Below are 26,488 nucleotides of genomic sequence, written 5' to 3'. Positions count from 1 at the left end.
TCGATAAGAGCGTTCAGCGGAGGTATTCGATGTGCAAAGCATTCCTGGGAATTCCGATTCCCCCTTAACAGCTACTTCCCCCGGAAACTTCCATTGATGAACGAAAATGCGCGATGTTACATAAAGTAATGCACTCGCACTTACTTATGAGAGCCACCGGAAATATTCGCGGGCCTCCCCGTCCCCGAAGCGTCATTTGCCTTACAACTTCGATCGCGAGTCGCGAGTGCAGTGGCACGAAATATTTCAGAGAGGAATTTGAAGGGATTTATTTCAGCGGCACTTGCAGCCGTAGAAGACGATTGTGCTGCCTTTCCTCTCCTACAAATCTACTTCGGGAAATGCGCCTGAGTGGTTTTGCGAAACGAGCGTTCCCTCCCAAAATTTCATTTGGTTCCTTGCAGAAAAATTAAATGGTTTTGGGAAACGAGTGCGTGACATTTCGGGCACCTTCGAAATGACATTTTTAGGTGAGAACAATTCAAAATTGTTCCAGAAACGTCTCCATTTTCAAAATTTTCCCAGAGAGCACTCCGTTCTTCCCTTGATGGGCGCCCCACAAAAAATTCCAGGTTCATTCTCATATGCCTCATACAAAAACAAAACAAAAAACGATCGTGTTACAGATGCTCTCGGTCAAAATTTGTTTTATTTCAAAAATAATTTTTTCAAAGGACAGTTTCCTCTCCGTGCAACTCAAAGACTTCGGTATTATTTCTGCTCATGTAATTATTGCAGCTTCGACCAAAATCGCAGTCCTGCTGGTCTGTTAACGATGTTTTGGTTACCAATTAGCCGATAATTTTAGCGTCCCGTGAAGCTCCTGCTTTTCGAAGCGCGCAATTGAGACGTAAACGCGGACACAAAAAAAATTTGAAGAATGTAAAATTCGAACTGGCAACGGTGCTTTCCATTACCTCGCGGGGGCGGTGACGCATTGACGACCAAACAGAAACACGAGAGGATTCACGTGAGTTTGTTCGGAGGTGGTTGCCTGATGGTTAATAAAACTGTCTCAGTTTTGGTACTATTGATGATATGCCTTATATACTTTGTCTTTAGACCTAGAGTCCCTTTATACTGAGAGTCAAGACAATTTGAATCCATTTCTGATTGGTTCCCGTATTTTAGGCCTCCACAGTGTCACAAACGGGAATAAAGATTACATTTTCACCAATTGCAAAGATTATAATCTGGAATGGACCAGGGAATTACGGGTTCGGCAAGGAACAAACGGAATGAGAGGAGGAACGGAGAAAGGCATTTGAGAATGAGCCGATCAAAGATTACGAAAAACGTTCAATTTCTGTAATCTTTATTCCCGTTTGTGACATCCATGAGCCGAATTGTCTTGACTCTCAGTATAAAGGGACTCTATTTAGACCAACCCCTCGTGTGTAAAATAGGGTTCAAGGCAGCTTTTTACAATAAAAAGGTCTGTGCCCCCCCCCCCCCCTCTTCCCCGATGAAAATTCCTGGGAGCGCCACCGACTTTTCCGACTAAAAATCAAGGATTTTTCAACACAGTAAAAAATGTGGGTCCTCCGAGTTTACTGTGTTTCCATGGATAAATTTCTGCACGTTTAACGCATACAAAATCTCGGCTTTATTAACCCTCTCTCTGTAATTTCAACACTGTCAACACAATCGATCTGTTAAAGGAACCGAAACTAACCTAAATTTAAACCATCTGCGAATTTTTTTGTATCAAGGTTCATTCAATTCAGGAGAGCTTCCAAAAGTGTTCATGTATTTAAAAGATGTGTAAAGAATGTTTCAAAACCTTCACAAATGCCTTAAAAATGAAAGTTTTCTCGACTAGCTCTGCCTGTAATTTCTGCTTCCTATACACGGAGAAAAAAAAACTCGTGCGTGGGACCCGAAGTTTAGGTCATATGGATCTCTGAAGTTTTCAGATTGAGCATCTGAATACTTAAGGTTCAGCTGCTGCGGTTCGGATCACACATCTGAAACTTCAGTTCTTACATCTGAAGTACTTCAGATGTGAGAACCGAAGTTTTTCGGATGTGAGAACCGAAGTTATTCGGATGTGACTACCGAAGTACTTCAGATGCAAGAACTGAAGTTTCAGATGTGTGATCCGAACCTCAGCAGCTGGACCTTAAGTGTTCGGATGCTCAATCCGAAAACTTCAGAGCTCCATATGACCTTAACTTCGGGTCCCATGGACGAGGTTTTTTTCTCCGTGTACGTAAAGAGGCAAATATGACACGAGGACGATGCTATTATTAAAAATTTTGGAGCCAGGAAGTCCCCATAAAAAGAAGTAGATTCCAGTATTACGAACGGTCGTGCAAAAAAACTCATTTCTTCAGCGTGCCCCTGGAAAACTCGGAAGGAGTGATGTAATAAATTCACTACAGCGTAATGAAGCGGCTGGACAAAATCATTTCAAGCTCTCGATCCAACATTGTTTACATCTGAATGACAAGAGCGTTCAAGACTATCATTACGATGGACGTAAAATAAATAGGTTTTCGGAAACCTAATGAAGTGACAGGTCAAGTTACAATAAACGAAATATTCTTTTTTTTTTTTTTTTTTTTTTTTTAGCGAAGTAGCAACCTCGGTGATTAACTTGACCATTACTGATATGCCGTTCCTTCCGGCAATACCTAACATGACTCATCGGGTGCAATAAATCGACGTTTTCTCAACAATTTTCAAGCATAATTTAGAGCGTTGGCTGGTAATAAATCTGTAAAAACCCGTTGATAGGCTTGGAGCGTTCATTAAGTATGACGAACAACCGATACAGAGGTGAGAAACATCGATAGGGGGTCATTCAAGTACAGAGACAAGAGACCCTCCACTCGTATGTATATCTCGGCTATTGTGGAAGCTTTTCCTTTCGGGACCTCAACAATTAACTGTTGACTAACCTACATGGTTGATGTTTAACACCGTGTTGGCAGTTCCGTTTTGCAAACAAGCCAATGAGTTGCAGTTTGGGAGACTTGTTTGGCTGATGACGTCACCCGAAGCTCATCACCCACCATGTAGGTAGGTCAAAAGCCGAAAAAAGAGTGATGACTGTTGCTCCCTTATACTTGTTAATAAGGAAGTGTTGAATCCCCGAAAGTAAAAGCTTCCACCTGTCGCCAAGAGGCCAGTGGAGGGTCTCTTATCTCTGTCCCTCTCTCTTATAAAAAAAAACTCGCAAGACAACATTTCTTTCTGCCTTTTGACTACCATACGACGGGCCTGGCCCCCTTCCCCCCCCCCCTCTATTTTTCAGAAAATAAAGAAGAAAACCTAAAAAAATTGTTGAAAATATTCTTCAGTGAAAAAAGATTGTTTTCTCGAAGAGGTAGGCTTTACGTAGGACTGGGCCTCACCTCTCCCCTCTCCCTCTCGTAAGACCTGATAAGGCAAGCTCAGACCCTTCCCCCCCCCCCCTTCATAAGTAGTTTACGTAATGGTCTCCTAGTAGATCAAAAATGTATGCACTTCATTTAGTATGGTGGGCTGGAAAAATGGGTTGATCACAGGTTACAAAAAACGTCAGATTTGTGTAATCTTTATATTCCCGTTTGTGACATCCGCATGAGCCGCGTTGTCTTAACTCTCTCTATAAAGGGACTCTAAAAAAAGTTACCCTCGGAATCGTTTGCGGCTGGAGGGGATATTTTTTTTCGGACAAATCGCGACAAAATTGGATTAAAACGCTGGAATCGCTTCAAAGACTTTAACGCAGCGCAGAGAAGTAGGCGTGCCCACAAATGCGAGTTGCTGGGCGCATGGAGGAGTCATTATCAGTTTGAAAAATTTGATCATGCTGAGCCACACCAAAGATATTTGGATCTTTAGTGACACAAATTAGTTCTTTGCCTCTGACTTCGATCCGCGAAAAACGCGCTTTGCAATGAGTGCGACTAGTTACGTGTACGAATGTGGCGATATTGCGTAGGGAAAAGGGGTTTAAGGACAGTATTAACTTTCAGAAAATAGCGTGCACTAGTTTAATTTTGAAATATTAAAGAAATACAGAAAATTTACAACGTCGCTGATCCAATTACGTGTCTTCGACGTTCATCGTTCGTCGAAGTTGTTGAAGCTAGTCAAAAGTGTGCGGACACGTTCCAGCGAGGCGTTCTCTCTTGCGTGGCCGGGAAAAAAACTCCTTCAAAAAGTGAACGCTGCAATTAGGACTTAATGTTAGGAGTCAATAGAGTACCGGACGATTTGCCATGCATTTGTACATCGCATGAGGGCCAGTGGCGTGGCATGCTTTGCGATATATCGATCGTTATACCATTTAAACCTATGGAAAAGGATCGATAAACGGGGTGTTCGCAGCGAACACCTTAATAATCGATTCTTTACCGTAGGTTCAAATGGCATAACAATCGATAGATCGCAATTAACGCCACGCCACTGATGAGGGCTATTCTGCCGGGCTAAAGAAAAACGCCGTGAGAGCCTTTAGGCGTGGCCAAATTTACCCTGGCAAATCACTAATTTCAGGAAAATTTTTGAATATTTGTCTGCCAATTTCTTAAGTAATTTTCTTCGTAATTTGATCTAAAGTGTCTAAAAATTTCCAGAAAAAATAATAATAGTTTTCCTCAAAAATAAACATTTTGAGGCAGTCTTGAGCAGGGAACGGACGTTGCGACTTCGAAAAGCTTCCTGATCAATCACGATCATTATCCTGAGTTCTGCTAACTAGATAAAAATACAAATAAAAAAAAATAAATAAATAAATAAATAAATAGGTAAATGCACAAGCGATATAGCTCCTCAACAATCCTGTGCTTGTATCGAGACGTCAATCAGACAACCGTGCATGACAAGCTGCAGAAAATTCAAGAGTTGCAAATCGTTATAAGTCCTATAAGGATTTTTTCTCTCTCTCTCTCTTTTTTTTTTTTTTTTTTGGTTAGATTATGCAAATGACTTCATTTTGGATTTTCGCCATTTAACGATGTTAGTTGTAACCGGCTATAACATTTTCGGACTGCCTGTTGTAACATTCGTTTTCGTCGTAAAATTTTGATGAGAAAATTTGTTGCATAGTGCTTTAACCGCTTAAAAAAGTGCTTTTCCTTTAGCAGAGCCGCATTCAACAACGTCGAGACAGGAGAACAGCAGCTTTGTTGAAGCGAATAATTCGTCAGTTGAAGGCTCTGCAGCAGAGCCGATACGATGATTTATGTCCTGCTACGGCGAGCGAGTGAATTCTCCGACCTTGAATTCGCAAATTAAGAGGAAAGATCGGCCGGCAAGAATTTTGTGCGAAATTTTGTGTACTGGCCAAAAGTGCGAGTTGTACAACCGATGGAAAGTGAGATTTCACGAGTGCTGGCACAATTTTACAAAAATTTGAAATTTCGTATCACATTACCGACACGTTAGTTGCTCATTTTTATTGTTTCTAGTTCACACTGTCGTTTCATCGAGGCATCCATGAAATGTATAGCTTGTTCAATTGATTTCTGTACGATTTTACTTAAATTATTTAGATTAAAATCCTGAAAATTAGCAGACACCAAATCGGTAACCAGTGATCAAAGTAAAGGAAGTCCCAGAGCTTAAAGGCCACAGGATCCACGGTAAGACATAGGACTTTTTTCAACTATAAGGATATCTCAAAGTGCCTTCAGTCGGAGAGGCGATGATTTTCTCGAACATTAGGGGAACTAGCCTCCCTCTGGAAAAGGGGGGCAGCAGTGGCAGCACATTAGAAACAAAATCTTTTAGAGGAGGAAGGACTCATTTCGACCCTTGGCTGTTTAACCCCGAGAGACCCTGTATGTTAGAGTGATGAGATTCACGTATTTTTGGTATGCGTTACTAGGTGTCTTTTAACGTAAGTACTTCCGTGATCATTCTTTAGTAGAACACAAGGAACGATCTATAATCAGATTATGTAAGCGCAGGGTTTATCTCAAGGAACACAATGGCTACTTAGTGTACATTCTCGCACTTTCTCGCTTTTTCTGTTTATTTTCTTCATCTCTAGCGATGATAAACTATGAGCTACTTCTATTCTTTAAACATTCGTTTGATCAGAAATTGAATACTATATTACGATTTGGTCTACTTTAAGAGACGATATCAAATTATTTTTGTTGAAAATATGAATTGAAATCCTTTCGTTACTGACCGCATTAATCAAATTCTTGCTTTCAAAGGGCGCAGATGTGCGTTAAGGTCTTAGAAGAGAGGAGAGAGAACAGAACTTTTCCGCAAATTTAATAAATACGCCGATGCGTCCTTTTTAAAGTGCTTTTCACGGTGTTTACGGGAGAACGATAAGAAAAACGAGAACTCACAATCAGTCAAGTAAAATCTAGCAAACTTCCTTCCCAAAAAATTTTACCGTGAGACGGAAATGTCATCTACAGAAACACGTTCAATCAGCTTCATAGCCAGTTATTATTCGACAATGTGTTTCCTGAGATTTTCGATGAGAATGTGGCTGCGAGATAATGTTTTGGCAAAATTAAAAGCTAATATTAACATGATAATTGACCATACTTTCACACATATGGATTAAAAATGTGGTAACCGTTAGAAAGTTCTCCCCAATACGGCCAAAAAATAAGTTCTATCGGTTGCGCCCATTCATGAGCTAATACAGATGGTATAGATCGTTGATACATCAAATAGGTGAGATTGTATCGATATCGATTGGTTCAACATGTAGACATAGCCTCAAAAGTCAATCGAGTAATCTGAGGAAACAGGGTTTTTCTGATAGATTTTTGATTCTTATGAGTACTAAATGGCATCGCAAGGTGAAATAGTTAGGAATTTTCTCATTCTCAGCTTTTCCGACTGAAATCCTGAAAGATTTGTTTGCGGTTATGTTCTATTGTTTTGAACCAAACGATACTTCGAACCACTGTCGAAAACGATCTATAGTTGAATATTGCAGATTATAATCGATATAAATGGTAAAACATCTTTCTCGATGCTACGTCTATCGAACCATGGATTTCGATAAGACATAACTTGAGACTGGCTTTACATTTTTTGACGAGTTCTGTTGTAAAAAGTTCGCAAAACATTCCTCAATGCGGTGATATCCCTTTTCATGTCGATAACATTGATATGAGCATTAAAATGGAGCTCTCAAAGTGGGACCACGCGATTCTGAGGAAATCTTTGCCTGGTATTCTGCCATGCTGAGGAAAAAGCCGTACGAACCTTCATCCGGTGCCAAATTTCCTCTGATAAAACACGCATTTCCCGCTAGACTCATGAATATTTTTCCTCTTATTTTGCGGATAATTTTGCTCGCAGTTTCAACTGAAGTTCCTGAAAATTTCAAGGTAAAATGTTCATAAATTTTCTAGATAATAAACATTTTATCGAAGGAAATCTGGCAAATCTCAAATGTTCATACGGCGTTCTTCCTTAACACGGCAGTACTCTACGCTGGTGAAGAGATGCGCCGCATGTGGGGGGAGGGGGTGGCACGTGTTAGCCGTATAAGTCGTTAAAGACATCTTACTTTATATGGAGGGTATGGATTTGATTGACATGAATCGATGGAAAATTGAAAAATTGAACTGATCGAAAAATAAAAAAAACAAGAACCAATCGGCGTGATTCTGTCGAAACCGATTCGATCGGCAGTTAATTTAAACAAACCAGTGTCGATTCGATCAAAATGTAGGTATGAATCGAAAAATGAAAACGTGAACCGATCAACGGCGACTCGGTCGACAAATTCGATTGATTCACAAGTTTTCGATCGATTCACGGTGTTTTCGATCGATTCATTTTCAACCGAATCACGTCAATCGATTTACGTTTTTTTTCAATCGATTCATGTCGATCAAATCCACACCCTCCTCACTCTACTCGTTCAGAGAAGTAAAATCATACAAAAATTCAAATTTGATCGACTTTAACGTTGGCTTGATTATATGGCGTATTGCGGATCGGCCCTGTGTATATATCCTCGTTTTTCACACGTTAAACTTTTGTTATGATTTTTGCACATATTTATCTTCTCTGAATGAATGGAATATATATTTCTTTATCTTCAAACGACTTACAATTGGTAAGTACTTATTTCCCTCCAAATTCTGTGCTCTTCCTCACAACAGGTAAGAAATACAGGCAGAAGTTTCTTCACCATCGCATGGTTCCATTTACGAAGCTCCACTTGTTAGCCCTTATCAATTTTATCGACCTAAAAAGAGGATTTAGGACTGAAGGAGGGCCACTAAAATTGGCAGTCTTTATAAGCTTCACGAAATTAGTAAAGAGGTGACTATAATCGCGCTGTAAAGGGCCGTGGGAATGACGCAACTGATAAGAATGATGTAAACGCGCGGCGATATGCGGTAATAGGCACAAAGAATCTCTTTCCACGTTGACTTGTGCCATAATCAATCGAACAATTACTTTCTAGCACAAGGAGATGCGTTAAAAACTTGCGAGCCTTTTCATGGCTAAAAACCGATCCGATCCAAGACATATATATTCTTGTTGTAGTTCAGGGCCGGATTTACCTACTTGCCGCCCACGGGCCGCTTGTAATTTTCCGCCCCTTCTAATTCGTCAAGTGAACTTGCCGGTAGAGGAGGGGTGTATGAGACGTGTTCACTCGTGTTGGGCACATTTTTTGTGACAGCCCTGTCAACACTAAAACCCACCTCTGTTTGGACAAGGCATTCCACTCATAAGAAATGAACGAGCACATTATAAAAGAACAAACATACATGTGGTTTAATAATTTTAACTCCTGCCGCTGCGCCACGCCGACCGCCGTGTGTTTGGCGCAATGCGAGAAGTATTCATGAAGTCTTGTAGGCGCTATGCGTTTCACGCCAAGCGACTGCTGTTGACCGCAGTGTGTTTGACGCAATGCGTGAAGTATCCATACAGTCTTGTAGGCGCTGTGCGTTTCATGCCGACCACCGCGCCGATAGGCTTCTCCTTTTTATCTCAGTCCTCGTCATCATTGCTCTCTGCGCCGCTCCGCTCAACGTCGAATTGCGTGTTTGGTTTCTCTCTAAACTCGACTAATTAAAGGTGTTGTCTTTGGTGTCACCGAAAGACAACAACATTAGATGTGTAATATACTTTTACTCTCAGGAAATGAGAGATATTGTCGCAGTTTCTCGCTTGTAATTTATTTTCTGAATCCGATTTTTTTTTTTTTTTTTTTTTTTTTTTTTTGATACCTACTTTCAAAAAGATTGCAAAATTTGCCGCCCCCTACATTTTTCCGCCATGGGCCGCGGCCCATGTGGCCACCCCCTTAATCGGGTCATGTTGTAGTTACGTTATTTTTTGAATAAAATGTATTTAAAAACAAAAAAAAATTCAGGACAGGGTGTCTAGTTTTTCTTCATTTTGGGAAATCCTGATGAAATCTTGATTTTTGACTGCTAAATCCTGATTTCATAATTTTTCCAAATCCTGATTTTTTGCGGAGAAAAACCCCCTTCGCGCAAGGCGAATGTAACTTCACAAAAATAGCTCGATAAAAAAATCCGATCCGATCGACGGCCGACTTTTCACAAATCCTGATGAAATCAGGATTAAAGCCTGATTGCCCTTAATTAAATCCTGATAGAATCGGGAAAATGCTGATGCCGGACATCCTGCGGGAAGATGCGATTCTACAAATACATCGTAAAAAAGAATCAAACATCAAATTGGAAAAAAGCGGCCCGAGGGGGGGGGGGGGGAGGGTTAAGTGTCAGATATTTTTTTTTTACATCTACAATTAAGTGTCAGAGGATTTTTTTTTTTTTACATCTACCTAAGTGCGACAAGAGATCCCAAGCCGAGTCAAGTACACACGAGCTCTTCATAAAGATTAATAAATACATTTTGAAAATAGAAGGACACACCAAACTGAGAAAAAAGAAAAAATCAGTCGTCAACACAGCCGAAGATAGAAGACGTAATCGATCGGGCCTCCTTTTTTTAATTTCTCTCACCCAGAGTCTGAGCCTGAGCATTGCGAGTTCACGCCTCGCGCTGGCGCGCCTTCAATTTTGCGTACGCAACACGCACGTTAATCAAGTACGAATAGTTGTATCCACGCCCCGTCATCAACGTGTGTCCTTGCTCTATTTCCATATTGCGTATGTTTCCGTTTGTCTCTTTTTTAGTGGCGCATTAAAGGGCTACGTGAGCAACAGCCGTAGATCGGAGAAGCGTAATCGAGCCACATTTTTTTTTACTTTTTTGACAAAACTCAGCGAGACCTCGTTGGCAGCAAAGAGTTGAATTGACGCCTTGCGCCATCGCCCCTTCAATTTTGCAGATGCTATACGAACATCCATCAAGTATGAATAGTTGTTTCTCTGCGCAGTCATCAAACTGAACAATATGTGACAAAACGACACGACATGATAAAACTGTTGAGGTGTTTGTTATTTTTGGAATTTGAGAAGTTAAAGGTTGGTTTTCTCAAACTATATAATAGTGTGTCAATATGCATCATTATCTTATGAATTATCATTTTGAAAAATAAAAACGTTTGGAGGTCTCTAGCATCCTACTTCAAGAAACCAAAATCGTCAACAGGAGAGCTGGGCTGCACAAGATACATCCCCAATCATGATACTTGTTTTCAAGGTACGCTCACCATTGATATTTTCTTGAATGCAAATATTAGAGACTAAAAAATCAGGTAGAGTGCGCCATGAAACTATGACAATTAAGGTATCCATTTCCCTCGGCTGGTGATGGTTCAGAAAATCTGAAGACTTGAGTCCTTCAATCAATCTAGGGGTTCACAAAAATTGTCAGAGGGCTATTTGGAGAAGTTTTACTTCCCAATGCAGACTTGTATAGTTCGCGACTGTCATCAGATTATAGACTAATCCTCAAATTCATCTACTTCCTGCAATTCTGTAACTGCTCAAGTAGATTTGAGGATGAAGTAACAAAATGATCATTAAACTATCTAATACAGAAACTAGAGCGCCTGTTCGAGATCAGAAATAAGTACGTTGAGAATTGATAGGTATAACTACTTTAATTTTCACAGTTCGTAACCCTGAAATCTGCCAGTTTCAGTATATTACCCAGATATGAAACCTGAATCTATTGGTGTGTTTAATTTTTTTAATGCAGTTATTAAGTAAAAGGACACCAAAAGACTTTTCCCGCTCTTTCGTCGGCGAGTGTCAAGTTTATTGGGCACTCCTATCCTGAGGGAAGGATTGTAAAATCAGTTGGCAGACTTTTGCATTTTTCTGGTGTGCTTCGCAATTTTAGGGCAGTGCCAAGGGGCTAAAAGAATTAAATGCAGTTTTCTTGAAAAATTTCGACCTCTGGAAAAAACAACCTCAGTATAACCTAAAAGCCAGCATTCCAAAACAGAAAATTGAAACACTGACCTGAAAATTACTGGACTCTTCTTGTGGCTTCAAATTAGGAGCTGCAGAAAACGATCATCACTGTTTCGGAACACACATCGCGTTTGCAACGTAATACTGCCGAACTTTAAGCGTAAAGTTCACTTGATCACTTATCAGCACGAGCGAAACAGTCAACAGTCTCACTTTCAGGTTTCAAGTTCGCATGCTTCGATTTGCAATGCAAATTGCAAAAACGATGCGCAAGCTTCACACAACCGTGTTTCGCGCACCGTGTTGACATTTTCTTAATAAAGGTCTGTATTTATTTTGGCTTGATATCTGCACTTGACGTAAAGAGACTTTGTTTTTTATATGTTGAATATTTGGCAACACTGCCAAAGCCATATGTTCTGCGCCTTTGTTTTCTTTTGCTATCAGTTATCGTATCGTTCCTTCAACAACTACATTAAACATTTAATATTTAAGTAAGGTTTTACTCTCGAAAATCTAGGTTGTTTAGAATGAACATTGTTAATTTTTCTCATTTTGTGATCTGCTGTTCCTACCTTACCCAAATTTAACTAATTCAACGTGTTTTATCATTTGACAAATGTAGGCTTAGTGCATCGAACTGACTAGAGAAAGCTAATCAGTGCATTCACATTAGCTAGAGGCATTATTAAGTAATTACTTATTTCTAATCTAGATCGTCTCGTGTAGCTCTGTCAAAAACTGGTTTCTGAGCCTCTACAAATGTGACGCACGGAATGTGTCGTAATTTAGGTTAAAGAAATGTATGTCGAGTAGATTTTCGAAATATGGAGTTCAGTGAGTTCAGCTTTCTATTTATTATCTTGCAACTGTAACTAATCACCTCACCACGTTTGAGACCTCAAGAACCAGGTGCATTCCTGCTTTGTATACAGTTAGCAACTAGGTAAGCCTTCAGATCATCTGCTTGTAACTGTTTTGTTTGTTTCTAATTCAGTGTAAAGTCATCGGTAGTACTGCCGTGATAGCGAGGAGAGCCGTAAGTGCAAAAATGAAGTTCTGAGAAAACAGCACATCCTAACTTTCTTTCAGGTCAATATTCAGCCTTCAGCTTGGTGAGTAGAATAGTTTGCAAAGCTTCCATATGGCCTAACCAGTGAGGAGTATGTTCTCAGATCTTGGACATTTTGAATTTCTAAGGGCTGCAAGTCATTCTAGGCCTCTGCATGTCTCATCATTTCTCTTCAATTTTCTTTCAATTTTCTGCAGTGCAATGGGTTTTTGCCAAAATTTCTGCTTATTCTGCTGATCAAAGTTTTAGTACATTCTTGCTTCTCATCATGGTTTTTGTCTTTAGGTCAACATATTGCGCTCATTAAATTATTGTTAAAGTTCTAAAGCTCCAAGTTTCCACCAAAAGGCAACGTAAGAATCAGCTTTCAGAATTGCACTTGAACGGTTCTTGTGAGTTAAAATTTTATGGTTGGACAGGTGGCAAAAATTATCAACAAATATAAAAACAAATATTATTAGTCTCTGCACCAATCAGGACATGTCCTTAATTTGGTTGTGACTGGGCAGTCAAGAACAATCAATTCCCGTTTCTGATCTGTTATACCGTTGTTCCAGATTATTACTTACGAGGGTTATTAACTACTGATGACACTAGGAACCGAAACATTAAGCTACTTAATGATGAGCTGACAGCACATATAGCAGATGTACCTATCTCTGGACAATTGTACTTATTGATCATTGATATAGACCCTAGTTTTATTCCCGATTTCTGACTCATCTTCAGACCAAAGGTCATCAGGTAATTTTCTTGCTACTCAGTTTCTTCATTTCATTTGTACTCTACTTTTTTATGGACAATTGTTTTTTTTTAATGCACCTGGGTGTTAAAATGTTTTCATTTATAAAAAATTATTTGTTAAGTTTTAAAACCACAGTGTCATTTCTTTTCCTTCTTTTCTGCAAAGTTTTTCTACTGGTGGTGTTTCTAAACTTTCTCTTTTTTTATATTACCATTTTCATTTACAGAATGCTTTTAAAGTTTGCCTTTACCGCGGCTGCTGATCTAATCCAAGAGGCAAATAATTTCTCTCTGCTGCAACTATTGGGGTGTTGTAAGAAAGAAAAAGAATGCGAAATGGACTTCATTCTGTTGTTACCTGAGGAAGTATCCCTTATGATTTTAGAGTGAGTTTTTTTAGTTCTTGAATATCTTTTTTTAATGATTCTGAACAGATAAATTTTGGGGGACCTATCGATAAGTATGTTGAGCTACAATTTGTCGCACTTATGCACTCTTTATATCAATAAATCTTCAGGTTATCTGAGATATAATTGGACCACTTTCTGCAATTAGGAACTAAAATTTCTAGCTCAGCATAGAAACCACACATGTGTAACATTAGTTGCCCTGGGCACATAAATGCTTTTATGCGTGAGCCAGGAATTGTAGTTCCTAACTGCAAAATATAATCGAATTTCCCATCGTGAAGAATATTCTAACTTCATCCCATTTCAAGAGTCATTTGGCCAGGAAACCCAACGTCCACGTGCCACGTACGATTTTTTGGGAGCCATAGTAGTGCGCAGTCCAGGTCCCGAAGATTTCATTAGAAAAAGAAAACCCATGAATTCAGTTTAATTCGTGTTAAATATAATTGATTAAAGCATTTAAGTTAGTAAATTTTAGTAGTAGTAAGAACAGAAATGTACATGGAGCCGCAAGTGAAGGATTCCTTGCTTCTATCAGTGGCCAAACACTTTCAATATACCTCAGATGAGTTGCAACTGCACTTATGTCCATTCCAGGGCTTTTGATTTGTTGGTAGAGCAATTTCAGCATTTGAGTGGATTTTGCATTTCTATGCAAAAGTGCAGACAAAATTCAGTTGTTGAGCGAAAAATGCAACTCGATCAGAGAATCCAGACAAAGGGAGGTATTGCACTCTCAGAGTCGAGCGATTCACTGCTTGATAGCAGCTCGCATCCCTTGGCCTGCTCTTGCCTTCATTCTTTCCTCTCTTTGTCAAGGTTGAGATTATTCTTGCGGAGTTGGTGCCTTCCAATTCTATTATACGGTATCCACCCACTTGAATCTACTCGGTGCAGTGGCATGGCATGCTTTGCAATTCATCGATTGATCTGCCATTTCAACCCATGAAAAAGAATCGATAAACAGGGTGTTTGCAGGGAACACCTCAATAATCGATTCTTCTATTTGGATCCAAATGGGGGAATATTAATAATCGATCATTCACGCTTTGTCACTGTGGTGGTAAATGAGACAGTCACAACCCTATTTTAAAAGCAGAGAAACGATTCAATATATGCGTAATGCTCACGGACTGGGACTAGAAAGTAAAAGATTTGAGTTGACTATTTCTGATGTAAACCATAAATCCTAATCGTTTGTTCTCGGATTAATGCAGGATGTTTTCACTGTGTTCAAAACTTTTTTATGAGCTTTAAATTAAGGAAAATGTTATGATGTTTTCTGCCTTATCCTGTCTGTGGCTCATTCTCAATGGCTCATGGGTCTAATGTTTGCCAGTTACTTAGACCTGTCTCTTGGACTGTTAGCAATTCTAAGAAAATTGCTTCTCCTGAAACTTTAAAAATTACTACCTACTGTTTAGTTTTGTTTTGTCTTCTTTTTTTCTTTCTTTTTTTTTGTTGCTGATACCTACCAAAACAGAACATAAAAGGAAAAAGAGAGCTGAAAGAGGAGAGAACTTTAATAACCAGGGGTCAAAAGTATTTCAATGTAGGTTTTTCAAATGACCCAAAACAATTTTTGGCAAATGTTTAATTATTCGTAAAAAAACGTAAGACTCATATTCTCTCTTTTTTAGGCAGCTGAATGGACAATCATTACTAGCCTGTAGCCGTGTTTGCCGAAGGTGGAATAACTTCTGTAATTCGCATGAATCTCTGAGGAGCATTATTGAAGAGGAAAAGCGATTTGCAGCTATGAGGCGAACTTTCAAATCCTATGAGGTTAGTTCTTTTTAATTTTTCTAGTGTCAGTTAGACATACTTAGATGTATATTGCCATTGAGACAATGATTAAGGCTTACCTCAAAACAAGAGAAGTAAGACTGCTCGGAAGGTAAAAACGCACCTTTGGGTGAAATGCTGCAACCGGTGCATATGTAGCACATGATGCCGCTCACAACTTGTCTGCGTGCCTTGCACCCACTCAGGCAGGTGATGTTGCTGGATTTCTCAAATTTTCTGGCAATTCATGCAATTCAGGTTGCCAATCCATTTGCTCACTTTTGCACTTAACTCATTAGTCTGCAGTTCCATAGGTAGATATATCACACAAGGAGACTAGAAAAATGGTCGAGGCCTTTTCTTCTTCTTCCTTTTTTTTTTTTGTAGAAGATGTAAAGTAATGCCTACAGATTCTCCACTAAAAAATAGCAGTGTTGTATTGAGAGGATCTAAGGTACAGGAACCTTTGCCTCAAAAATTCAATGCTACCCTCAAACAACATCAAAGCATTCATAGTGGACCTCTGAACAAGATGCAAATTTACGCATTATGAAGTATGTATTCTCATGAAAATTTCAAGCTAAATACGATTTTTGTAATAAAAATTATTAAAAGTAACTCCTAAACAAGACATCAACGTTTTTCAATTCATAAACTCAAATTTCTCGCTCATAATAAAACCAAAATCCTCTTAAGTTAAGTCGCAGTCTAAACACTAAACGTTACCAGAACGGTCTTTGCTGTTTAAAATTTTGGCAACCTCATTGTCAGGGTTTCGACTCAGTTGTTGCATGTTGTTTACATTTTGAACAACACAGAGCGGGAGAAGAGCACTACTCAATGGACAAGCCTGCTAAAACTGTTGTAGTGCGTGATTTGATTCAAGTAGATTCTGGTTTTTCTTGGTAGCAAGAAATTTGAATGTTCCGTAACTAGTGCTTCATAAAAACGTCAATATTGTGGTGAAAAGTCAATTTCGGTAAATTTGGTTGTACGAATTGTGTTCTATGTGAAATTTTGGAGAAGGAGCATGTACCAGAATGCTCTTATTTATACCTTATCCAGTGATCCATTTAAGTTTTAAAGCACAATGAGTAATCTTGAAAAACTTATTAGTTATTCATCTGACAGATAGTATTTGCACGCTTGCTTTTTGAGTGATCTAGAAACGTGGCAGCTAAAGGATGTTGTTTAAAATTTTTTGAAAGAAGCTCCTATTTGGCCTTCGATTTTTACTTTCTTGCTCCCCTTGTTTTCTTTTACCATTCAAAGATTAATCTTCTATCACATCACATTTATAAAATTAATTTAAGTGTTAATATTCAGTTTAATTGTCTTGTTTTCCTTTAACATACTTATGCCCCTCTTTTGCAGCGAGGTGTTGACCAAGCCATCTATCTCAGTTTAATCTACGACTACCTGTTTGAGATATGTCAAGCAACACAGTTTTTTATGAAAATACCATACCGTGCTATCTCTTTATTAAAATCATGATGAACTCACTGTAAGAGTTACTTTATCGCTACTCATGAAAATATCAAATGATGTCATGAGAGGCAGCTACTCAAGGCTAGTGGAAAAGAAAGTAGGGTTTTATTATTGTTTCCAGATAAAATCTCTATGTGACTTTCTCAGTTAAGTTTTTTCTATGTTTTTTTTTGTACTTGCAAAAAGTTATTTTAGCATTTGGAGACACCTATGAGCCATTGTTCTTAGAATTTTTGGTATATTTTATAAACGCAAGCCTTCAAAGACAGTTACTGAAGATAATCTCAATCGCAGTATTAAATAGTACTTAATTTTATTCTGTTGAACTGGTAGGTTTTAAGTTAAATTTTAAATTTATATTTTTTATGAGTCATGACTTGTTTTAAGACTTTACCAATCGTTAATATCAATTTTATGTAAGATGTCTACACTTGTATGGAAGTAAACACTGTCAAGAAACTTGATCCATCTCTTGGGATTGGGATGCATTATTTCTTATAATTTTCTCTATGCTGTTCAAATTAAGATGTTAGCTCATTAGCTCAATTAGCTCATTCTTCACAATTTATTAGCAAGAAATCATCTTCTCACCTCTTTCCTGTCTCAAATAGATCAAATTAGTCAGTATAAATTCACCAATTTCTTCACTAAACAATGCATTGAATTAGCCCAGGAAACTATACAAATGCGTCACTGGTATAAAGTTTGTTTAGTTTCGCAACCATGTAGGTGTTGAAAATCGCAGTCTTAAAATTATAATGTCATTCAGACCACATTTAACCATCCACCGAAGCTAAACCTTTCTTGCTTTTTCTGAACTATTTTTAAAGTCTGAATGAAAAAGTAACAATGGAACCTTTTAGAACTAAAATATTCCTATTAAATTATAACTGAAATTATCATTGTAGCAAGAGGTGATGGAACTGGGTTTTAGCTCAACACATCAAAATTTTTGATCTCATTGAGCCTAGAATTAAGTGTCATCAGCAGAAAGAATCTATCAGCAATACGAGATTTGAAAAATCATGTATGTGTCTACAGTTTATAAAATTATGATCCTCAAATTCTGATTGTAGTTAGATCCAATCTGCTCAGATACATTCAGTTTTATGTTATTAATCTCAGGATTTAGAGACTTGAAAGCCTAGATTAAAGATTGAAATCTTTCAGCATCAATCTTCATACAGATAGCCTTACATCGGAAACGATTTTGTTTTAAAACCATTCCTGCTTTTATAAGAACCAGTCGCCACTTCATCGTCCAACACTTAACTATTCGACTCTCTATTATCACTTTTTTCAGGAGTACAAAAGTGAAAAATATGAAAAAATTTCATGACGCAGAAAAAAAGAGTAAAGGCCACAATATATTTTAAGGAATAGAAGAGATTTGACGGAAATGATTTTAACCTTTTATGAAATATTTTTTTTTACATATCAGCGTACTTACTCATCTGTCGCAAGGTAGTTCAAAAAATCAAATTATAAGCCTTTTCACTATCAAACATTTTTGCCATCCCTCAACCTATCTCTCTAGTTAAACAGGGTAATCGAGTTTTGACATTTTTTTATTTCACCATTTAACTACAGTTTATAATAATGGGCCGTAGACACGGTATGAATCAGAGCTGTATGCAATTTGTTTTCTCTTCAACATTTTATTAGGAAAATGAGTCTAACAAAAGGAGGTTTGGAAATCAACTCTTAAAAACGATATGAGTGTTTACAATTCACATCGGTCAAATGTCAGAAGTACAAATATCTTAATTTGTTTTCAACTCCTATTTGATCTGCGTTCAAAATACTTGTTAATATCTGGTCAAGAAGTTGATTTCAGAACTTTCCGTTGGGTGAACCGTTTTCCATGTACGATTCCAAAGAGAATATATGTGACGTATATATCTAGTTCAATCCTTGTCCAGAAGCCCATTTTTTCAGGCACTTTCATGACTGGTATTCCTTTTATAAAAATATGACCCCTGATGTCGCCCTTGTCATAATATATGTGATTTATTTTTAATGTTTAATTAATTACTTTCCTCCGACTTAGTTGCATTTGTGATATATGTATTAGATTAGTGAAATTTTGTGCAATGATGTCTGTATAAATTTAAGTGATAATAAGTTAGAAAAATATTCGAACAAACTGACTACAGCTTGATTTTAAGGAAGACCGACTATCTCCTCAACCGAAAGAAAACTGTGTTCAGTCCTAGTCATATGGAATCAAAACTAATCTTTTTGATGAACCTTTACTTGTAGATCGGCTTCTATGTTTGTATCGAGAGTGTCAAGGAACAATCAAAAAATTGATGAAAAAAAACTACCTCCTGAAAATACTTTTCAAATTTTATCTCTAGATCTTAGGTATCAGTTCGGTCTTTAGACCTCTTTGTGTATAATATTCATTTTGTTTGAGTTGCGTCTGACCTACATCAAAATTGAAAAATGTATGTGGATGAAACTTATACTTAATGAGATGGAAGGTAATAATTATTGAAATTTAGTATAGAATGGATAGAATCTGCTGGGCCCTACAGGGTTCATTGAAGTGTCAATGTTGTAAACAGTTAACTTTTCGCATGAAACTGATAGAAACGAGGTAGCAAACAGTGAGCTGGATAAATACGAAAAAACACAGAATCTGAAAATTAAGAAAACTCATACTTACAATACGAATTAAAGTAAGCATTTCAGTCTTAAGAAAGAACTGTTGGGTCCCGAAACATATCAGTGTTTAATTTAGTTCGTGAGTTTGAGTTTCCTTACTTTCCGATTCTCATCTCTTTTCTACTCTGACAGTTCACAGTTTGTTACCATTGAGGGATTTCAACTACCATTCTGCCTTGATAATTTTAATTGAGAAATACTAGATCTTCTCTTGTCCTGTTTTTTTCTATGGACTGTTCATATCACACAGTTTCATCTATGTTTTCAGAAGTGTTCCTAGATGTATCAGTAAAAGCTTCTGCGTATTTTGGGACTGCTGCGTACAATTTAGTGAACAGTTCCTTCCATTTTCCTTAAAATCCACGTTAGAAGCTTATGTCTAGTAAATGTATACATGAAGTTTTACCATTTAATTCTAAGACCCAGACCAAAAAAGGAAATCGGGTGGATTTAACTAGAATTAGCCCAACTATATCAAACACGTTGCCGAATTTTCTCTGATGCTTTATTTTTCAAATAGAAAACTGGACCGCGTTTAACAGAAAGGATTTAAGCCACATCAGCTATTGCCAAATGTAACTGGGCAATTTAATTTTTTACAAGAGAACGTTTCTGTGGATTCCTTGGAAAATTTTAAGGAATTTGCTTTGTACTATGGAGAAAATTCGCTGAAATTTGCACGAAAATCTGCACAACCGTTTTGGAAAAATTGAATTGCCTAATTAAATTTGGCAATAGCTGATGTGGCTTGGTTCCTTTCTCTTTAACGTGATCCAACTAGGCTACACTGAAACTTTAATTTTTGTGAGTGCATTCTTCGTAATCCAGGGTACACTTACGGAGAGTTTACTAGTAGTATAGTGAATGTAAAAACATGTATACCGTTTAGTTATGTTCTCCATTAAAAGTTAAAAAAAAAATCCAGTAGCAGTTTGTGTAAAGTAATTTATCTCTTCGGTAAAAAAATAAAACATTAGAATTAGAACTCGGCAGCAATGAAACCCAGTTAGACTGATTCCATTATAAATCCATCCAATTGATTTTGCTCTCAAGTTGGTTTATTTTATCGATTGTGTCGACTTCAGTTCTCCATAAAAATGTAAGCAACATGTTTTCTCGAAAGTTTTAGTATCTCATATTTTCTTTTAGACCTTTTCCCCTGGATAATTTGTCTATTTTATAAATTTCTTGCTTTTCTCTGTTTACCCATCTCACCATGTGTACTTATGCCCTTGTGCTCGCAACCTTTGCATTAAAGTGTATAGTTATAGGAGTAGAATTTATTTTATTCTTGATCCAAGTCAATTTTTAAGTAAATCTAATTTGCATTCTTCCATACATACAGTCTGTGTTATTTCCTGAATTTTGTTTCACATTCATAATATTTTTTATGCAGTTCAATTACAAGCCTAGTAATCATCCCAATTTAAACGTCTTCAATATCAAAAGATACATTTTTGCAGAGAATACAGTGTCCATCAAAGCCTTGTTTTTTCATTTTGAAGGGAGATGATGATTCATAGATTAATAGATTAATGGTATTCCATGAGTTACATTGAAGTCTCCATGTGAAAGCTCTTTCACAAAAATAGGTTAAAATGAGAGGTAAAAATGGATAAAACCAAGTAAGAAAGGCATAACAGCATCATTGACTCTTGGAGACAGAATAGTGCAAGTAACATTCACAAATACTCTGTTGTGCGAGTATCTTTTACATTGTGGAAGTGTCAGGAAGAAACACTCATTGTCACTGATCGCTAAATCATATTGATTTCTTGAAAGTAAATAATATTCTCTAAATTTTCACCTCGAGTTTCTAGAAATTAAAATTGAATAATAAAAATAAATTAAAAGTCGTAAAGAACATTTTTAAAAACATTTAATTTCATTCAGTTGCTTGAAAAAGTATTTACAGGGAAAATTCCTTTTTGAAAGGAAATAGAAAAATAACTTGGGTCAAAAATAGAGACAAGCAACAGGTAGACGCAGAATTATAAGTTAGGTAAAAATTGCTAACATTCCCTCAGAATATAGAGATAAAACGAATAGACTAACAGTACGGAAGAGAGACGAATGGAATAATTTGATGGCTTTGTACCAATGAACACGAACTGGGTCATTTCGGGGGAGGCGGCTTGTACTCTTTCTCTGTTCCCAGGATGTCTTCTTCGAACTCTTTGAAATCTAGTTTTTCTTCTTTCATTGCTTTCTAAAGAAACAAACGAAAATAAATTTTAAAAAAAGTTACAAAAATTAAATGCCATGTACCATTATATATATATTTTTTTTGTTGAAGATTTGTAGGTATGACGCAGGAGGGAAATGGCTAATTTCAGATGATGTCAAAAACAATTTAAAGGTAGTTGGAGTTAACTTATTTACTTGCCGATCATCAATTGGACTTCATTTTTCAATAAGGAACTATAATATCTGGCTCATACGTAAAAACGCTCATACGCATAGGAATAAGAAAGGCACATATGTTGTTTCTTAACTGAGCTGGAACTTGTAGTTCCCAATTGCAAAGTGTGGTCCACTTGGAGATACCTCTGTTCTTACTGAACACGAAAATTTTGCGTTTGAAAAATCTTACAATTTTTACCAATTTATAAGCTTAAACTATCAAAAAATGATTCTGTGACCAGATAGGGCAACTGCCCAATTGTTATGATCGATGCCAAGTTATTTTACAGTGAGAGAATAATGAAATTCTTTTGGTTGCAATGCGTTTGGGATCATGATATTTTACTCAAATCAAAGAGAGAAATTACCCCAGACCCTGCCATATGTTGTAGAAACCAAAAAAAGTGGACTTCAAGAGAAAATTGAAAAAAAAGAGATAATATGAAAAAGATGAGAGGCTCTTTACCATTCATCACAATTTTAAACCACCTGAAAATTTACTCTTCGAGAACATTTCAATGTTTCACAACAATGTCATAAAAATTTGTATACATTCAGCACTGATAAAGAGGACTATTTCTTCGTACATCTTCCAAATTGTATCCTGAACTTAAAAATACCAATAAATGCAGTGTATATTAAAAGAAAGAAAGAGGAAAAAACTATACCGATTCATAAATTCGCATTCCTGTAAAAACAAACAGCTGATGCCTCTTAACTGAAAAATAACAGGTCAGCAGGCCGATTATTGAAAGTTTAAAGCAACCCGACAAGACATCAAATTCCAGAATATTGCATGGTTTAGATAGGGCTATGTCTTTCCATGTTGGGCTGACACAGTTTCATTAATTGGGCCGCTGGTCCTATTCTTGAGTCAGTTTAAACACTTCTCGGTACAAATTGTGATCTCGCAAGTTCGACCAAATGAGCTTGAGGATATTAAACGGTAGATAGCATCACAAATAGAAAGTTAAGAATTTTGACTTCTAACTTGTTTTCATGCTGTGCCAAAAATAGTGGGTTTTCATCTTGAGTCCCTTTTACCTAGATTCTTACAAAGCTGTTAAAGTAAGAGAGTTGAAATCAAAACAGACTAACAGCTGCTAACTAGCTGCTCATACCTTAACACACTGAGTGTAAACTTTCAAAAGAGGTGCGCACATTTCATCATCATAATCCCCTTTGAGGAATTTCTGAGTGAACCATGTGTTGAAACAAGTATCATATTGTTCTTTTAAATGGCTACACGCATCCATTTTTCGCAAAAAACGTGAAAAAACGCAAACACTAACTCTATCCCTGAAAAAAAAAAAAAAAACCATAAGCATAAATTATCAACCATACCTTCAAACACTGTTGGTACTCTCGGAACTCAGCATCACAGACATTAAGATTTGTGTCTCGGTTCTTTAAAAAGCGATTAAACCATTTCTGAAAGCACTCATCATAATTATGTTTCGCTACGTTACAGCTCTTATCAAAACTATCCATATTTTTACACTCTGTAAGAACAACATAATACATAATTATTTCTCAGATATGTCAGGTTGATTCTCAACTAAAGGATAGCTACAGACAAATTCAGAGTTTTGTCTCTCTAAGATTATATAGAAACATTTGCTAAGGTTGAATGTCCAGATATAAGAGTTAGATAAACTTAGCTATTGCTAAGTTGAGCTAAACAAAAGCTCTCTTTATTGCCGATCTCATGTCGCATCACATCTAATCAATGATGTGTATAAAATGTGGGCTAATTCTTTTTCATCCTGGCTTTTCTCCGGAATGGTACAAAGCAAGTTTCATTTTAAAAGCTCATCATGCTTAGGAAGTCATAAGGAACATCATATCAAATAATATCGTTTGCCCTGCGCCATCAAATGGCAGTTTCTTCATTTTCTTCCCTCTTCTTTTGAACATTGCCAATTGCGATGTGTTACTTGGAAAATTTGAGAGATTCAGTGGTTCAAAAATAATAGGACCCTCTAAAATATTGTTTGTATTGTTCTACATGCTTAACTGTGAAATCATCTTCACGTTGAGAAATCTATTCTACTTAGATTGATCTATATGGAAAAAAGAAATTACACTACCTGATGAGTTTCCGGAATGTGATACTAAGTACAAAATCTGGATGAGCAGGTAATATCAGGAACTGGCACTAAAAAGTGTAATTATTCTGAGATCATGAAACATTTCGACCTAGAAAAAAAGAAACTAAGCATAGTTATCTCATCAACTAAACTGAATTCACAAGAAGCATTTTCACGTCAAAATGCAGAATTCTTTTTCCAAAGCATTGAAGTACCTACATCCAGAGACAAATTAAATACATTATTCTATTGGTCCATGGTACATCTTGCAGATTTAGCTTTAAGAGTTTAAAATTGTTTCCCAAACTTCTCACTTCTTGGAGGATAACATTAATATTAAATTCTTCTTTTTTCTGTATTTACCATTGTGAAGCAGAATCAACGTTTCTGAGAATCAGTTCCTATTTAAAATGGAACCAAAAAAAAAAAAAAACCTTGCGTATTTCTAACCAAAACTAGTAGAAAGTACTTTAGTGGCAACAACATTTCCTTACAGCAATCAGCAATGCATTCAATCTTTTCCATAGAAATTTGAGTAGCAGAAAACAAAAATGATCTGTTCAAGTGATTCACTTCAAGACAGAGGATTTGCCATCCTTACTCATCAGTTCTTATACTTACTTTCAATGGTAATGAAGACAGCTAATCTTTTGTTCCATTCGGAGAGTACATAGACTTTCTTCAGCATGGACTCTATCGATATGACCCAATGATTAATGAGGTTCCAGTAGCTGATAAAAAGATGAACAGGCGCAGGAATCATGCAATGAAAAATTGCAGAAATTTACAGTTATTGTAAATTTGAGCAAATTACTGAAATATTCCTTTAATATAGAGTCAGCAATTTGAAGTCTTGCAGACTCTCAGACTAATGGTGACTTCTAAGAGACAGACGATATCCAAAAGTGGGTAAGTTGGAAAACTGAAATACAAACCTGAGGAAAAATATGCGTAAGCCCGTAGTCAATAGAGAGAATCTTCGAGTGTATCCAATGTATTTACATTTTTGCGACTTGATTGTTTTTTTGCAAATAGCAATGACCGACACCGCTTCTTACCAAATCTCACGTTCACTTTGAAAAAGAAAAGAAATAGATGATAAGCACATAACCTCAAAAACAAACCAAAACAATAGAAAAAACTTAGTTACCAGAAAAGTCCGCAAGGTTGCGCCATCTTTTCGGCGCTAAATATGAAATTTCGCCCTCTGCTGAGTTTTGCCCCGGGGGGTTGAGGCTGGGCCGCTGGGGAGTGAGGATAAACCCCCAACGCAAATTTGTCTATTTTTTTTTTCATTTTTGCCAATAGATTATTTAAATTTTTTCATTTCGCATCTGCCGAAAAATTGTGGGGTCCCCATGGACAAATTAGATACTAACAGATAACAAGCAGAATGCGTCGGAGATTCCCCTGCAGGACCAGCCGCCAGCAGTCGCTTTTTTGAGCAGGCTGAGAAACAGTGTAACTCTAACCCCAGGCGCCGTCAAAATGGGAGTGTCAAAAAGACGGAAAGAAAAGGCAGGGGGAAACGAAAAAGAGATGAGAAAAAGGCGAGAAAATGAGGTAGAAAATTAATAAAAGGGAGGAAAAAAGAAGAGCAAAATATCGAAGTAAATCCGTTGAAATTATTGAGCACTTTTCGCGCAATTTCTTCCTCTTTCACACGCGGATAAGCGAGCAACTGTTCAAACTCTACAGCAGGTATTTGGTATCACGCGAAATTGAAGGAGAATCTTTGGTGTTCGCCTGTCTGAAGTGACTGACGTGTATGAAAATTAAACTCGCATCGATGTAAAAATCGGGTATTTTCCGCGACATGGAGGTAAAATTATGTAAATATTTGTGATCTTATCAATTGTAAAAGTTGCGTATGAGCCGCGATATGAAGGTGAATTACCCGTAATTTTTAATGATTTTAGGAAGTCACCGGGAAAATCGCATATTTCCGCGATATTGCGGTGATTATCGTATAATATTTTTTTTTCTTTTTTACAAAATCGCTGAAAAAATTCGCGTTTTCCGCGATACCGAGATAAAAAGCGCGTAACTCTGTTGATTTAACGAATCCGCCGGAATTATCGGGTACTTCTCGCGATATCAAGATGGAATTCGCTGCATATCTCACTTTTTAGCAGGCGGAAATGAAGTGAGCAACTATTCGAATTCTGGAGTAAGTATGTGGTATCACGCGAAATTGAAGGAAAATCTTAGATTTTCGTCTTCCCTGAGGAACTGGCGTTTATCACAATTATGCTCGCACCGATATGAAAATTGCTTATTTTCCGCTTTATTGAAGTGAAATCTGCCTGATTGTCAGTGACCTTACTCATTCGCTGTGAAAACATTTGCTTTCGTGTCGCGATATTGAAGTGAATTACGGGTAATTTTCTACAATTTTACAAAACCGCTAGAAGAATCGCGTACTTGCCGAAAAATGGCGGTGACCAAAGCGTGATTACTCCTTCTTTGTTCAAAAAATCGCCGAAGAAATTGCGCGTTTTCCGCGGCACCAAGATGAATCGCGTTGTTTTT

The 26,488-nt window shown here is 37.2% G+C and overlaps 3 protein-coding genes across 9 annotated transcripts in view; 1 reads left to right on the top strand and 2 right to left on the bottom strand.

Moving 5' to 3' along the window:
• The window catches only part of LOC109038849 (glycerol kinase 3), a 58,500-nt gene extending 47,001 nt beyond the window's left edge, over nt 1–11,499 (bottom strand). The window contains exon 1 of the mRNA XM_019054068.2: nt 11,343–11,499. The gene's annotated coding sequence lies outside the window, so the exon portion shown is untranslated. The remainder of the gene's footprint in view (nt 1–11,342) is intronic.
• A 223-nt stretch (nt 11,500–11,722) lies between these two features.
• Nucleotides 11,723–20,946, top strand: LOC109038898 (uncharacterized). Its single transcript, XM_072302049.1, has 5 exons — nt 11,723–12,240; nt 12,924–13,110; nt 13,338–13,496; nt 15,161–15,305; nt 16,680–20,946. Exons 3-5 carry the CDS (start codon nt 13,339–13,341, stop codon nt 16,797–16,799), a joined length of 423 nt encoding a protein of 140 aa, XP_072158150.1. The 5' UTR covers nt 11,723–12,240; nt 12,924–13,110; nt 13,338; the 3' UTR covers nt 16,800–20,946.
• A 379-nt stretch (nt 20,947–21,325) lies between these two features.
• Nucleotides 21,326–25,085, bottom strand: LOC109038919 (uncharacterized). Of its 7 annotated transcripts, none has more exons than XM_072302052.1 (4): nt 24,892–25,085; nt 23,952–24,065; nt 23,211–23,368; nt 21,326–21,672 (listed from the first exon to the last, which is right to left on the bottom strand). In XM_072302052.1, the coding sequence occupies exons 3-4, from the start codon at nt 23,355–23,357 to the stop codon at nt 21,580–21,582; spliced, it is 240 nt and encodes a 79-aa protein (XP_072158153.1). In that variant the 5' UTR covers nt 23,358–23,368; nt 23,952–24,065; nt 24,892–25,085; the 3' UTR covers nt 21,326–21,579. The 7 variants fall into 7 exon arrangements, with proteins under 7 accessions (XP_072158153.1, XP_072158163.1, XP_018909735.1 ...); XM_072302062.1 differs by lacking the exon at nt 23,211–23,368 and adding an exon at nt 22,988–23,165 and having other exon boundaries at nt 24,892–25,082; XM_019054190.2 differs by having other exon boundaries at nt 23,957–24,065; nt 24,892–25,081.
• Nucleotides 25,086–26,488: the final 1,403 nt, after the last annotated feature.

The sequence above is a fragment of the Bemisia tabaci genome, chromosome 1 (genome assembly GCF_918797505.1).
Source record: "Bemisia tabaci chromosome 1, PGI_BMITA_v3".
Taxonomy (NCBI): Eukaryota; Metazoa; Arthropoda; class Insecta; order Hemiptera; family Aleyrodidae; genus Bemisia; species Bemisia tabaci.
This window is presented reverse-complemented; position numbering and strand designations above follow the sequence as displayed.

Coding starts and splice junctions, on each gene's coding strand:
- LOC109038898 (XM_072302049.1), top strand. CDS start 13,339: ATGCTTTTAAAGTTTGCCTTTACCGCGGCTGCTGATCTAATCCAAGAG. Junction 13,497..15,160: donor GTATCCCTTATGATTTTAGA/GTGAGTTTTTTT, acceptor TCTCTTTTTTAG/GCAGCTGAATGGACAATCAT. Junction 15,306..16,679: donor GAACTTTCAAATCCTATGAG/GTTAGTTCTTTT, acceptor CCTCTTTTGCAG/CGAGGTGTTGACCAAGCCAT.
- LOC109038919 (XM_072302052.1), bottom strand. CDS start 23,357: ATGGATAGTTTTGATAAGAGCTGTAACGTAGCGAAACATAATTATGAT. Junction 21,673..23,210: donor AGTACCAACAGTGTTTGAAG/GTATGGTTGATA, acceptor TTGTTTCTTTAG/AAAGCAATGAAAGAAGAAAA.